Below are 16,397 nucleotides of genomic sequence, written 5' to 3' on the forward strand. Positions count from 1 at the left end.
ATAAATTGGAAAATGTATTTACTTTCAAGGGTATTAACTTGCTTAATTTAAATGGAACACCCTATATTTTATTACTCCAAGTTTCAGATTGAAATATTACCGATCGAAAACTATTATACTATCCTATACCTAAATGTACAAGTTTTCCTTGAAAATTAAGATTTTTAAAGAAAGTAGAAAATCCTATTACTTTCTGCATCAGTTGCCACAGTGACATCTGATCATCATTTCAAAGTATTCTCAATACTCTCGACTGTCTTACGTTTTCGGTTAGGAAATTAAATGAAGTCATCATCTTTCTATTTTTTGTTTTAGTTGCCATAGTTACGTTTAAAATGTCAAGCGTTTTTATTGTATTGTATTGATCCATTAGTGTAAGAAAAGTTTTTCTTATAACATTACTTTGATTTCAATTTAACTAATTTTGTTACAATGCAGCGTTATTTAAAAGCAGATCGAATCAACATGATTTTTATACTTGGGGAATGCCACCAAAATGCTTTACTCGCATCACGAGTATATGCTCAAAGATTTCCTGACCGAAACTATCCACAGAGTTTGATTTTCAAGCTACTGTTAAATCAATTCAAAGAAACTGGAAGTGTGGCTTATAAGAAAGCTGAACTTTATGGGACTGATTTTCAAAAAAGAATTGAATTTTGTATGTGGGTAATCGATCGAGTAGCGGAGAATGAACATTTTTTTGATTTAGTACTATTCAGCGATGAATGCACATTTCATAACAGTGGTTTAGTGAATAGATATAATTTTCATTATTATTCGGACAACAATTCTTATCAAATTAGAATAATAAATAAGCAACAGAGGTGGTCTGTAAATGTTTGGGGTGGAATTATGGGAAGAAATGTTATTGATCCTTACTTTTTTGAACACCATTTAAATGGAAGATCATTTCATCAGTTTTTAACCAATAATTTATCAATTTTATTAGAAGCCATTCCATTAAATATAAGGAGATCTATGTGGTTTCAAATGGACGGTGCCCCTCCACATTTCCATCGTGAAGTCCAAGAATTTCTCAACATTAATTTCCCTAATAGATGGATTGGAAGAGGCGGACCTCAAAACTGGCCAGCAAGATCACCGGACTTAACTTCGCCAGATTTCTTCTTATGGGGTTACATAAAAGGAATCGTTTACAATACTCCACCCACAACACCAAAGGATATGAAAAATAGAATCAGGGAAGTGTTTAAAAGTATATCTTCAAATATGTTAAGGAAAGTTGACAACTCATTCCAAAAGAGAGTCCAATTGTGTATAGAAATGAATGGTCATTATTTCGAACAACATCTGTAAATTTATTTAAGTCGTTCTTTCTTCACAAAATTAAATTTTTTCCATTTTTTTTTATTTATTATTAGATTTGATTAAATATGAAAGTTGTCTTGTAAGTTACCCAAATAATATTGAAAATATCATAAATAAAGAATTATCCGAAAAAAGAATGCACAAATATGACTCTTTATATTGACATTTTAGATGTCACCGTGGCAAAACTTGTACATTTAGGTATAGGATAGTATAATAGTTTTCGATCGGTAATATTTCAATCTGAAACTTGGAGTAATAAAATATAGGGTGTTCCATTTAAATTAAGCAAGTTAATACCCTTGAAAGTAAATACATTTTCCAATTTATTTTTTGCACACACTGTATAAGATATCTAAATTTTCATAACTATGGCATGAAATATGCCTCATGTCTGAGGATTGATGTGAATTTCGACTTACTCCAGTTTAAACTTTCTTTAAAGCAAAGTTTTTAAATTTGCATTACATTTCTACAAAATTTCAATTATTTCAAAATCCTTAAGGTTTAGGGTAGGTAAACCTTAATGAAACTTACATTTATTTTTCTCAAGGAACCTAAAACGGTACTAATATATTGAGTGTTCCATTTAAAAAAACAGAACTTTGATATTTTTCACTTATTTACAACGCCCTGTATAAAAGTAAAATAATTTGAGAGTGTACCTCTATATGAGTTCTACACATCGCAAAAAAGAAAAATTCGAAATATTGAATACTTTAGCCACAATATTACGTGTAGCATGACGTGAATAACCCTGTATATATATACAGGGTGTCCCGTAAACCTTCGACAATACTTCGCCTGATGAAAGGCCCATCCTTGAGAAGTCAGAAAATGAAAAAATAGCATTAATGAAAATAACATAGATGTCGAGATATTTACACTTTTTTCAAAATCGACAAAAACTGACATAACTTGATATTTCGTATTATCACTGTTACATCACTCCGTATAGAAAAGCAAAATTTCTCTCAAAACTACTCTCATACGTACCTCAGAATTCAAGCCTGAAGTTTGTGTGAAGAACATACGTACATATGTATATGAACATGAGAGATTATCGAAGTTTTGAAGATAATATCTCTTATTTGATAAATCCTTTTAATACGGTGAACTAATGTCGGTGAAATGCATATTACTATATCATTACACCCTTTTTTATGTTTTTTCACTGATGAGATTCAACGTGTCCATTTGTCATCATCTGTTGGGTGGACGTTTCACGAAAATTCTCGACGCTAAAGAATCATCAAATCTGACTTATCGTTTCATTCTCTGGTTTATGCCTGTGGTGTACTTGCTAATTTGTTCTGTGTATTTCTTGTCTCTTGTGATTCTACGTAGTAATTTCTTAAGTAGATAGTAATTGACGTTGAAGAATTCGAATACATAAGTATTAAAAAGAATTAAATATATCGTTTATAAACGTTTAACTTTCAAGAGCAGCATATTGAATCAACAAAGTAGTGTTAAGAGAAAGTTTCGTAGCATCTCTTATTACAATTTAGCATAATACTTTAAGCAACACGGGAGACAGTTCTCCGGATATATACAACCTACACCCTGTATAAATTTGTCATTCTTTCTGCTTTACACGAGCCTTCACAAGTAGATTCGTTAAACCTTCTTTCATTAGTTAAATTATCACCAGTCTGTTGAGATGAAACAACTTGACTTAAGCACTTGAATATTTAAGAGTAATTACCTAATTCCCTAGTTAAATTTTCTTAACGTGACTAAATTAAAATTAACATGTTGACCCTAGTAGTGAGTTAACATTAACTCACCCACGCTCAGTGAAGCTTTTTTCCAGTTTGCAAAAGTTTAACTAGATTGAATTGAAATGACAAAGTTATGGCAAATATATAGGCTAATATACTACGTGACAAAGAAAGGTAAACACCCATTAAAAACCATTTTATTTTGATAATTTTTTGCATGTTGACTTATCTTAAAAAAAGAAAGAAATGATCAAAATTTCAAGTTTATCTGTTAATTTTTTTTTTAGTTTCCATGGGTCGTTCCTTAAAAAAATAAAATTTTGTTTAAACATTTTTGTTCACATTTACATCGCAACTTTTGTGAAGTGTGTTGCAATCAGTCATAATTTTTACTCGTTATGCCTAGAGTGCGTAGAATTGAACAGATCCGTCAGCTTAGTGACTTTGAGAGGGGGCGGATTGTTGGGTTGCGCGAAGCAGGTCTGTCGGTCAGAGAATTGTCTAGAAGAACTAACAGATCCTTAGGAACCATAGTGCGGTGTTACCAGGCGTGGACTCAGGAAGGCTGTGGGCACAGAGGCAGAGGCACTGGGCGACTCAAAGGAACCACAGAGCGCGAAGATCGTCGATTGCGACTTTTCACTCTTAGAGACCGATTTAGCAGTAGTCGAGCTATTGCAAATCAGTGGTTTGAAGAACATGGGAATAGGGTTGGTATGCGTACAGTATATCGCCGAATACGAAGTTTTGGCCCTTTGTCCTATCGTCCGCATTGGGTGCTGCCTCTCACTCGCGAACATCGATCTAACCGCTTACAATGGTGTAGAGAGAGGATTCAATGGGACCAGGAATGGACTCAGGTGATCTTTAGTGATGAATCCCGCTTCTGTTTGGGGATGAACAACGGTCGGGCAAGGGTGAGAAGGTGACAGGGTGAAAGGCGAGATCCACAATTTGACAGAGAGCGTCATGTCCACCGTACTGTAGGCGTTATGGTATGGGGTGCTATCGCATATGGTAGCAGGTCACCCCTAGTTTTCATCAGAGGCAACATGACTGCCCAACGCTATATCCAAGAAGTGTTGGAGCCATATGTGATTCCATATTTTCGAACTATCCCGAACGCTATTTTCCAGCAAGACAATGCTAGACCTCATGTTGCTAGGCAAACAATAACGTTCATGGATCAACATCAAATCAACCGTTTACCCTGGCCACCTTGATCGCCGGATCTGTCTCCTAATGAACATGTCTGGGACATGATTGGCCGCAGACTCTTGAATTTACAGCACCCTCCACAGGCTTTAGCAGCCCTTACTCATGAAGTTCAGATTGCCTGGAATGAGATACCTTAAGAAGACATTGACAATCTTATTAGATCCGAGCCCAAGCGTATCAATGAGTGTATAAGGAACCGTGGATGCTCAACACACTATTGAAAAAAAAAATGAAGTTCTTCCTCTGATCTTGCTGAAAATGTAATCATTGAATAAGTATGTGGTACTGATCACGTACAAAAAAAATTATCAAAATAAAATTATCTTTAATGGGTGTTTACCTTTCTTTGTCACGCAGTATATTAAATGAAGCAAACACCGACATCGTACTTTTCAAAATTAATTATCCCTTGAACGAAATAACGAATACAGGGTGGTCTAATAAAAACTTTTCACCTCGATTTTCAATATTTAAAATAAAAATGCGTAAAAATGCTCGGACTCGTCGATTTTTGATTCGAGGGGAACAATTTTTCATTGCATACTCGACCTTTTGAGTTCAACTGTTGAACAAGGATGACAGTTACGATTAAAATTTTTAAAGAGAAGTGGTGTCGAGTGATACCTCATTTTAAAGATAGTTGTATCCTGATTATAACCTCCATTTGAAGAAGTTGCTGCCATTATCCCCATTGAAATGACAGCTTGTGAAAGTTTATGGGGAAAAAAGCTATTAGTTAATAATATCATAATAAGAGCTGTAGATTTCAAAATGAGAGTAGGAAGACTTCTAAAAGTGAGATATTACTGAATCGTTTTTATGGAGGTGAATTTTATCCCTCACATTTAAAAAACAATATTTCTTCATTTGTAAATTTTTATTAAAAAAGGTGAATAAATGAAAAAGTGTTCACGTTCCTTTTTTTGTCAATTTATTAAATGCTAGAAATGACCACCATTTACCTTCATACAATAAAATGAATTTTGTTTAATACATTGTCTTACATTATGTAATATTTAGGGTGTGGATTCATGAATTATACGATTAATGGTAAAACTTATCCCTCCTATATCTTAGCGTTTCAGTGATATTTCACGTTTAAAGATCTTCCTACCCTCATTTTGAAGTCTGCAGCTTTTATTATGTTAAATTAATTTTTAACTAAAATGTTTTTTCCTCACAGGCTTTGACAAGCTGTCATATCAACAGGGATAATGGCAGTGACTTCAAACTTGGAGGTTACAATTAAGGTGCCTTTAAAAATAGTTATCATTCTACACCTCTTTCTATTAAAAATTTTGGGGGTAACTGTCACTTCTATTCAGCGTTTGACTTTAAAGGGTTGAAAGTACAATGAAAAATTGTCCCCTTCGAGTCAAAAATCGACAGGTTTTTACACATTTTTATTTTAAATAACAAAAATCGAGGTGTAAAGTTTTTGGTTGGGCCACGCTGTATATTAGAACTACAAACAGTAAAAGCAAGTTTTTATTCTTATTATTATTGTTAATGTCCTGTCACTCCCCTTTATACGGGAGGAAATCACCTCATCCCAAATACCACAGGCATCAAAAGGTTGAGATTCGGTAGGACTCGCATAGTGGTAGCAGATCTTAGCTGGCACGGTGTCTTGCCTCCTTTCCTAGAATTTTGCGCACAGTAAGAGCTGTTGTTAAGAGCACCTTTCTCTGTATAGACCTCTACAGATTTTCGTCGACAGGATAACTGGTATTATGCGCATATTCCTTATTCCTCATTGGTCCCCGATCTGTTCCTGATCTGAAAATCTCTGTATTTATGAATTTTTTCATTATGCTTTGTCATCAGATTGGTGTTGCTTGGAATAACAACGTCAATTAAGGTGGTATGTCCAAGTGTCTTATTTACAAGTATTATGTCTGACCTATTCTGAGCTAACATGCGGCTTGTCAGAACTGTATGGTTTTAGTATAGTCTATGGCCTTCGCTCTCTAAAACAGACTCCGGTACGTACTTATAATAGGGGATCTTGCCCACTTGAAGGAGCTCCAGCTTATCAGCCAGTTCTCGATGCAATATCTTGGCTGCAGAGTCGTGTTGTATCTTATACTTCGCCTCCGCAAACGTCTGAGATCCTCCGGAAATGTGCTAAATCGTTTCAGATGCATTACATGCATATCTACATTTATTGTTCGTTATCATGGTATCCCCAATGACATGCTTTAGATAATTCCAGATTGGCACAATTGGGTCTTGTATTGCCATCAAGTGACCCTCGGTTTCAAAAAAGAGTTGTCCCGAAGTTAGCCAATATTTCGACGCTTTAGTGTCCACTTGTTCTTAATTAAACTTATTTGGGTGTCTTCATGCAATGGGTTTTTCTTCCCAGATCTAAACCTTTTTGGCGCTGTCAGAATGTCTGGGCTGAGTGTTCGGTTTTCTCAATATAAGTGGTGTTTTATTATCCGCCTAGCACAGGCTCCGTTGAAATGCAGACGTCTTAACTTGTTTATGGAACAATTGTCTCAAGTTGATTTTTTGTTGGTCTAAAAGTTTCTTGAGATCTGTCAACTCTTGTCCTCCTATTGATCAAGGGGAAGTAACTCTCTCAACTGCACTTTTCGGATATTATTTTTGTGTTCTCGTCATAGAGGTCCTCACTTTACCTTCAAAGTTATTGATGTCAGTAACTGACCACTTCACTATTCCAAACGAATAGGTATAGGTGTTAAGTGCATGAAACAAGTTTTTGCTGTTGAGATTAGATCGTAACAATTTCCTCACCCTCCTGAGGAATTCTAAAATAAACTCGTTTCTCATAGTTTTATTATCAATACGCTAAGCCTCCAGGTACCTATCTGTATCTCCTCGTGGTATCGTCACTATATTATGTCTATCACGAGTAGCGTAGATAGTCTCCTTTGACCTTTCCCCGTACTATTCCAATGGTGCGACATTTATTCAAGCCGAATGGCACCTCAATATCATCTGAGAATGTCTTCACGATGCTACGCATTTCACCGAATTGTTTCATAACAGCCATAAACTTTAAATCATCTATATACAATAGGTGACTCACTATCAGAGTCTCCACGTTATTATTTTTAATGACGAACCCGTATTCACTGGAGTTTAATTTAGAGAACGAGGGGTTTATTGCTATGCAAAACCACAGAGGGCTCAGTGAGTCACCCTGAAATATGCTCCTCCTGATTAGTATAACTTCTGTGGTGATAGTATCAGTTCGGTTAGTTAGGTAAATTCGGATACACCAAGTTTTCATTACGTATTCTAAGATATTAATAATAGTCAGATTTAATCTGCAAATGTCCAAAATTTTGATAAGCCACTCGTGAGATATCGAGTTAAAGACATTGTAATGTATATAAGCTATATAGAGGTTCCTGTTTTTAGCGTTTACCTGATTTGTGATAATGGAATCTATAAGAAATTGTTCCTTGCATTCCCTTGCATTTTTTGTGCAGCCTTTTTGCTCAATTGCTATTATGTTATTCCTTTCACAGTACACGTAAATTCTCTGAGTACTGTATAAAATTTCATATAAAGTCGATGACAGGCAGATGATAGGTCTATATTTCAACGGATCGTGAGTATTGTCTGTGACCTTGGGCAAAAGTGATGTCATTCCCTGTGTAAGGAATTGTGATGTCACTGGGGTCAGGAATGACTTCGTATGTATATTGTATGTACTATCGGCCACAAAAGTGATCGACCAGTTTCAAATCAAAATCGCTTGCGGTACTGTGGGTCGGATACCTTTTTTTGTCACACTTGACCTATATTACTTTTTGTTGGATCCTCCTTTTTGTGTATATACATCAATATTTTGCACAAAAACATGTATTGCTGGCCCAATTCATTGAGACAATTTTATTTTTTGGTATTTTCTCAGTTTATCATTAAGGCGCAATGGCTCCGAATCTGAGCAAAGACATTAAAAGTAATATAGTATTTTTATATGAACAAGGCCATAATATTTCCGAAATTAGTCGTGAGTTGAATATTACGGTACGTAATCACATTGTCTTTTTTCAATTAAGGTAACTTTATCACTGGCTTAAATTTGGGGACGTTTTTTTTTATATTGTTACTTCTGGCAAGAATTTCATCTTGAGTTAAGCGAAAAGTCTGTGAGATGTCGGCTGTGTTATACAGAATGTTTCAAATTCGATGTGCTATTATTGCTATCTCTTAAACGGGAAGAGTTACAGAGTCGGTTAAATTGGAAGAAATGTGCCAAATTTAATACTCTTCTAAGAACCGAAAACAATGTTGCCGAATGATTTTTAGTTTCTGAGTTGTGAGTGTGAAAAAACTAAAATTAGGTCGAATTTAATTTTCTAAATGAATCGATAACTAAAGGTTTTTCATCAAAACGTTTGATACAAGAACTTCGTAGTTTTCTTATGTCTACAAACCAGTAAATTTCAACATTTTAATTGTTCCTTAGCTTTTGAGATAATGAGACAACAACTTGAGTTTTTCAAATACGGACCCGTGCATGTTTCGGAGGTTTTTAAAAGTTCTTAATAACCCCTTTACAACGGTGTATCACAAGATAGAATTTTTTGTCTTAGTTTAAAAGAAGTAATTCTGCATTTTTCTCTCAATAAGCTAGGCCGGTCTTGGAGTGCCAAGCAAAAAATGCAATTATTATGCCTCAAAAATTTATAATCGTATAGCTTGATTGATAATTAATTTGCCTGCATAACATTTTTGAGTCCCGGCGAACTGGCAAGTTTTGAAACAAGGGCAAATTCTATTGAGTACGTTCGGATGCTCGACGAAGTTATGTTTTCTTCTGTTCGTACTTTGTATCCTGTGGCAGAAATGCCTGTCATCAATTATGTTGATGACAACTCTAGGATATATCGCGCAAACATCGTGAAGGACTGGTATCACGAGCATCCAGACATAAATAATCTTCCCTGGCCTGCATATTCACCAGACCTAAACCTCATAGAAAATTTATGGGGCCTAATGGTTCAAAGGTGGCACAATAAAAATGAACGTACTACCGAAGATTTGGTGGCACATTGCAACCAAATCTGGAATGCGGTTAGAGATTCACCCTTGTGTCAAAACCCTGTAGGTTTAATGGGCCGGAAGCTACAAGATGTCATCGACGCCAATGGGGGAGTAATCCGCTATTAGAATTGTTTATTTTTTATTTTGTCATTTATTTATATAAATTTTAAGTTTATCTTCTCTGGATCGTAGTGTATTTCCGAAAAAAATGTGTCTTGAACTTTTTCCTTTTAACGTACGCATTACAAAAAACGCCATTTATGTCATCTTTCGTCTAAAGAACTTTTGCGACATAAAAATCACTTGATTGTTAAGTGAGAGGTAGGAAACAGTCAGACTAGTTAATTTCTAATTCCCAGCAAAATATTATTGTTAATAAAAGTCTTGAAGTTTAGTAAGTTGTTCTACAATGTTTTGTAAATTGTTGGTCTTGTTTATAATTGAATTTAACATGTATTTTTTTAGTTTTCATCTTAAACAATTATATAGCCATATCAACTTTTGCAATTTACAAAATTCAATGTTAATATAGTGATGTTTTCATACAATTACTAACCGAATTGATTTATTTGAAATTAGCAGCCTGAAAATATCCTTGCAAACTTGATATTAGATGTAAAATTCTAAATTTATTTGCTCGACACAACGTTTTTATTGTGGATCATTTTTTGTGAACTGATAAGGCGCCTTCGCTCGGAATACGCGTCAAGCGATTTTGAACCTTAGCATGGTCGACCATTTTTGTGGCCGATAGTACATACATATGAGTTATGTTGAGTGTGGGGTTTTGAATTGAAAAATGAAACCTAACGGTACAGTAAAGAGATCTAATGACAAAAATATAAGATGTCTGTTCACAAAGCAAACGGAATGAGTTGTGGTCTTTTTTAGAGAGCCGATTCGTTATCGAAAAAAAAAATACCCGAGTACATAATCAATACACCGAATATCCTATTCAGCGTCTAGCAAGATGTGTGGACGTTGTTAGTGAATGTTAGCCTTTCATGGGAAGAAAAGAACTTTTTTAGCCAAAAGTTCTGTACTCCGTCTGAATAGGGTGCTCTCCAGTTGTAAGACTGCTTAACGGCGCTGGAGATTTCCTCGACGATAAACGGGGTACTCGGCATTTTCTCACGATCCTGATAGACCGTCTTCTTTTCATTTACCCATATAGATTGGACCCCACACGAAAGCGATGTGAACAGCTGACCCCTGCAGTATTGGTCATTGTCATTCCTAGAAGAGCAATTCCCAGATTCATTCTCGTCCTTTTCGAGACTTTTATTTAATGCTTTTTCCGCTCGTCTGAATAGTACTGCTTCTTATTTCTATATATTTCTGCTTTCTATTGTTACTGGTTTTATAGCTACGCAGCCTACCGGAGAGCACTGAGAATCTTTGTTTAAGTGTGTCCAGGTACTGCTGTGAAGCAACGTTGATCAGATCTTGTTTTGAGTGGATACATATTTGTTGCAATATACTTTCCAATTTCTTTTGTAGTCTTTTGGATGTTCGTTCGGCGATATGCTGTGAAAGCTGTCCTATTCTCTGCCGAAAGTCTTAGATTTTGGTTTTATTATTATTATTATTTATTCATTATTTCTCTCTATAGGGGACTTTCACTTGTCTCAGTTATCTCATATAACAAAGGGATTTAGCTCTGAAGGAACCCTTTCCATGTTATCGGGTCTTTTATGGTGGCATCTATGGATCTCCCAGGAATTTTCGAATGGTTTGGGCTGTCGCGAGAACTATTACTTTCTGCATCGGCTTGTAGAGGTGTTCGCTCAGTCCAAATTCGTTGATGTTTCGAAGCAAAATCTTAGAGATGACTCCTGTCGACGAGATGATGATAGGCATCGTTCGAGCATTTTCCATTCCCCACTATGACAGGATTCGTTCTTGTAGAACCCCGTATTTGGCAATCTTCTCCACGTGCTTGACTCGCAAATTATTGTTATTAGGTATAGCAATATCGATCAATGTTGCTCGCTTGACCCGCTTGTCCACCACAATAATATTCGGTCGATTGTGAGGTGCAGTCTAGTCACTGAGAATGGTGCGATCCAAGTAGATCTTGTGGATGTTGTTCTCTAAAACAGATTCGGGGTTATATTTATAATACGGAATCTTTTTCGTCTGCAACACTTATAGTTTAACGGTTAGTTCCTAATGAATTATTTTCGCCGCCGCATCGTGTTTCTCCTTGTATTCGGTTGCCGTAAACATCCCTTCTGTGAATGTTGAATGGTTTCGGTGGTTTAACATCCATATCGACAGCGGTGATCCACTACTAAAGCATCTCCAACGACTTATTTCAAATAGTTTGACTTGACATTGAATGAAAAGCAGAAAGCCTTGATTTCGGAAAACAGCTGCCCCAAAACCAACCAATAGTGCGACGCAAAATTGTCGACATGTTCCTGGCTAACTTCATTCGCATGTCTCCCATGTAACGGCTTTTCCCTCCATGTTTGCAACTTTTCGATATCAATACGATGGTGACCTTGGACCTGTTGTTCAGATAGAAGCAGCGGTGTAGAATAATCGGAATTGCAAACTGCTCGGTGAAGTCCTGAGATATTCGCCTTCTTGTGAAAATAATTGTGTAAGTTTTCTGTTTGACAATCTAATTGCCCATCCAAATCTGCTAGACCTCTACCTCCTAGATGCCGTGGCAGCATTGTTCGTTCTAGATCGCTTGATGTTTGTGCGCTTTTGTCAGTAACATTCTTATTTTTCGTTGAAGATTCGCGATGTTGGTTTTAGTCCACGCTACTATCCCAAATGAGTATCCACGCACTGATAAAGCTTGGAGGGTTGATAGCCTTAAACAGATTTTAGCTATTAAGTTTTGTTTCTGCTAATAATCTTATTCTTCTGGCGAATTCTTCTGTCAACTTAGTTTTCATTGCTGCATGTGCTATTCGCATGGATTGTTTTATTCCCAGATACTTGTAAGCCTCGTCTTCCTGCATTGCCTCGACGTTTTGTCCACCCTGCGGTTCAAAGTTACCTGATTGTATTTTACCCCTTACGATGTTGATTGTGCGGCATTTTTTTAGACCAAACTGCATTCCTACATCAGCGGAAAATCCTTTTACAATCTTTAACATTTGACTTATCTGGTTTTTTGTAGCTCCCATAAGTTTTAAATCATCCATATACAATGAATGGTTTATACGGTATCCTGCCTCGTCGTTGGTGTTAATATTATATCTGTAGGAGGTGGAGTTGGTGGGATAGAGGGTTCATCGCCATACAAAACCACAGCGGGCTCGATGAATCTCCTTGAAATATGCCTCTTCTTATTACTATATTTTCGGTGGCAATTCCAGCATCGTGTAGATGTATTCTGGTTTTCCAGGTTGTCATGGTATATGGGTATGGTATGGCCTTAAAAAATTAACAATATTAGCATCGATCTTATATGTCTAGAGGATATTGATTATCCACTCATGAGGCATGGAATCGATTGCCTTTTTATAGTCAATGTAGGCCATGTAGAGGATCCTGTTCTTGGAGTAGGCTTGATTGCAGATTACGGAATCTATTATGAGTTGTTCCTTACAGCCCATAGCACCTTTAGTGCATCCCTTCTGTAGTTCTACAATGATGTTTTTGTCACAGTGAGTGTATATCCGTCGAGCTAGCCAGAATGTTATAACTTTATACATCGTTGGGAGGCATGTAATCGGTCTGTATTTGGATGGATCTTCTGTTTGTTCCGGGCTCTTTGGTAGAAGATACGTGGCACCTTGTGTTAGGAAACGCGGCATTCTTTGAGGTCTAGAAATTACATCATTAATAACTGTTGTTAGTTTTTCATGAGTGCATCGAAATTTCTTAAGCCAGTAATTTTGTACTTCATCTGGTCCAGGAGCTTTCCAAGTATGTGTTTCTCTGATAATATTAGAGACGTTGTCAGTCGTAAACGACTCATGCTGCATTTCGTTGTATTCCTGGACGATCCCGCGTTCTTTCGTGGACCAGCTGGCTTTGATGTTACAGCGAGCCAATATTTCTAACTGTTCCCTCCAAAACCATTCAATCGTTTCGTTAATTGAGAACTTGCTGTCTAGATCCTTGCTATCTGTCTTTAATGCTCTATAAAAGATTTTTTCGGACCTGTGAAATAACGCGTTAGTCTACTTCTGTTGATTACTGGATTTGTACCTCCTTCATCGTTCTGAAAATACAGAAAGTTTTTGTTTTAGTGTATCTAGGCATTGTTGCTGTGACAGGTTTACCGGATTCTCCCTTACGTTGATCCTATATTGCCTCATGATTAGTTGAACGCATTTCTCCAATTTCCGGGTTCTTATTCTGGCTATATACTCTTTTAGCCGTTCAATGTCTGCTCGGATGTTATCGATTTTGGCGTTCAACCTTCTTTCCTACGGAGGTGTTTTAGGCTCGGTTGTTGACTGTGTTGTTCTTCTGGCTTGCCCTTTGACCCCTAGATCCCTGACAGCAATGGTCGAAGCTGCGCAGTAGATGATCATATGTAGGTGTTCTAATGTGTCAGATTTCGTAACGTAATGGGGAAGAATTCTACTATTCATAAGGGCAAGGGCGATTCCCAGATTCCTCGAGGTGTCCAGTCTTGGTAGTGGTGGCCTGCTTAAGAAGTCGGTGCCGTCGTACTCCGCAATCAGCTTTCTCATCTCTGTGAAGAGGGCTTCCACAGTATTCGCGTGATCGATAGTGCTCTCATTTGACTCGCACCCCTCATTTAGTACCACGTGTTGTTCAAGTAGTTCAGGTGGTGCTCTATCATTGCCATTTTCATCATTATTACCAATGTCGCTATCAGTTTCGTCGCTATCGTTATTATGACGCGTATATAGAAGTTCGCGCTTGACTTCTTGTTTGATGGTATTGAGTCTCGCAGGTGGAACGAGATTATTTCTGATAACGACTCAATATTGGTCTGCCACTCTCTGCTCAGTTATGCAAAGTTCTGGAAACTTGCTGCAGAATTCTGCATGCAGATCCCGTCGCCAGCCGATGGTTTGACATGCTAACTTTGTTACCCTCAAATAGAAGCGCATTACTGCTTCGTTCATAGCCCCTATCCATTTCATGTGCCTTCTGGACAATTCCGCTTGGGTGAGCGCTGGCTGAGGTTCCACCTTCGGCGTATGGCGTCTGAGTTTTCGGGTGACACCTTCATTATTGTTGTGGAGCTATAGCTTCTTGTGTGGCAGGGGCCCACCTCCTCAGCACCTAGCCACCGACATCCCGCATACTGTCATGTCCATCGCCGGTTCCAGACATGCTCTGCTGATCCCCAAGCAGCAACCTTTTTTCGAAGCTTCGGTTGTTCTTAATTTTCATGGAGGTGCTCCCTTTAACGTAGGGGATACAGCATTTTTTCCCTACTGTTAGGTGACGGCTCAGGGTCTGTGGAGACGTCGCTCCCCATATAATTACAAATGTCAGGGATGGTTGCTACTCAACTTCTCCAAGACGCTGATGTAACTTAATGGTATCTGCTTCCGCGGCTGGTTCTTAGTTTTGTGTATTACCGAAGGACCACTCTCGTTTTTGTCAGACCGAGAGGAACTGAATTGATGCACCTTTGATTTGTTTAACTAAAATATATTTCTTTAATAACTAAAGTATGTAGGGTTGCAAGACTGGACCGCAGTGTCAATTTTTGTGAAAGGTTCTTGTGTGTCCCTTCTTGATGACAGATTGATGAAGACTCCTTGTCCAGATCCTGATGGAAATTTCTCCTAGTTCCTTCACTCCCATTGGTTCGGTTTCATCCCTAGGGGGTGGGGGATGTAGCCGTTTCATCCGACAAAGGAGGATGAAAAGACAATACACCAATTGCCGGTAAATCCAATCTCTTCCTTGCCGCATTGTTGATGCAATGGAGTGCGCCTAATAAGTTTACTGCCGTCACACAATCTGGGAACTGATCTTTGTCGGTCTTTCATTTTGCTTTCCGATTTCCAACATCTTGCAAACACCAGATGAGTTTTAAACTAAAGCCCAATTCCGACAACAATAAAGATAAAAGACCAATTGGAAATTCCAGGTTATAAACCATTCTGGGATGGTCGCCCTGGTTTATGATCGGCCTTCAGACCTACCTTTTTTTTGAATTTAGAATTTCAAAAAGTCTGAATTAATTTCAGACAGCAAGCTACTACCCGCTGCGATGTTATTATTATTATCATTATTATTATAGACTAACCCTATATACACATTAATACTGTACAAAAAAATCATTTTTTCTGAAAAAATAAGATTTCCGTGTTATTACCATAAGATTATTCATAATATTTCGGGAAACTATCTGATCCGTTATCTATACAATTAATACAAATTATACCTCCATCTGCATTAGTCACGTTTATAGCAAATTTCTATACAAATAAATCGATAAAGATAGATCTGATCCATGAGTTGACTTTAATGGAGAACTAATAAATAAAATGCAGTGTAATGTCAATTTGCCCAAAGACATTGTGTAAAGAGAGACTAAGATAACGTCTAATGCTGACAATTATAACTCGTTAAACTTTACCGGGAACATATTTCCTTTTATTTCTTGTTAAACCCGTCTAACGTGTTATTCGACTAACGGAAGAAATGAATATGACTCTATTGCTAAGTTTAATTAACCTCTACTTAGTATGCACACAAACTAAAAGTCTAGCGGTAATCAGGTCATTATATGATCATGGGAAATTAATGTTGAATGGATCTGGTTTCGGTTACACAGAGAATTCAAACAAATCGTCCATAAACATGAATGTATCAGGTGAGCATATTTGTTATTAATCTATATAATATAAGTATAAATGAATTTGTCATTCTAGCATACAAGCTTAAGAATAAATGGGGAAATACTACAGTAAGAATAATTTGTCGGAGACTGCCTCCTTACGTAAATGATGATTATTCTGGTATTGAGCAAAACATTCTGAAAATTATATTGGACTATTTAGGAATTCAAAACCTTAGTCGTATGGAAGGTACCATGTACCAATATGAAAAGAATGTGGCAACAGGAAACTATAGCAATCCTGCCTTTCTATCACTACAATTCAACGAAGCTGATATTGCTGTTGGTGCCTT

General features: G+C 37.0%; 1 protein-coding gene across 1 annotated transcript; it reads right to left on the reverse strand.

The window, feature by feature from the left end:
* Positions 1-12,736: 12,736 nt before the first annotated feature.
* Positions 12,737-14,566, reverse strand: LOC136410094 (uncharacterized). Its single transcript, XM_066392061.1, has 4 exons — positions 14,532-14,566; positions 14,331-14,453; positions 13,704-14,213; positions 12,737-13,430 (listed from the first exon to the last, which is right to left on the reverse strand). Exons 1-4 carry the CDS (start codon positions 14,564-14,566, stop codon positions 12,737-12,739), a joined length of 1,362 nt encoding a protein of 453 aa, XP_066248158.1.
* Between the last annotated feature and the right edge of the window lie 1,831 nt (positions 14,567-16,397).

Source organism: Euwallacea similis, chromosome 7, assembly GCF_039881205.1.
Source record: "Euwallacea similis isolate ESF13 chromosome 7, ESF131.1, whole genome shotgun sequence".
Lineage (NCBI taxonomy): Eukaryota > Metazoa > Arthropoda > Insecta > Coleoptera > Curculionidae > Euwallacea > Euwallacea similis.

What these genes read in the sequence shown, in the direction of transcription:
- LOC136410094 (XM_066392061.1), bottom strand. Translation starts at nt 14,566, where the DNA reads ATGGACATGACAGTATGCGGGATGTCGGTGGCTAG. An exon ending in TGCGGGATGTCGGTGGCTAG is followed by an intron (nt 14,454 to 14,531) that starts GTGCTGAGGAGG and finishes CCGAAAACTCAG; the next exon opens with ACGCCATACGCCGAAGGTGG. An exon ending in ACCGAGCCTAAAACACCTCC is followed by an intron (nt 13,431 to 13,703) that starts GTAGGAAAGAAG and finishes GTTATTTCACAG; the next exon opens with GTCCGAAAAAATCTTTTATA.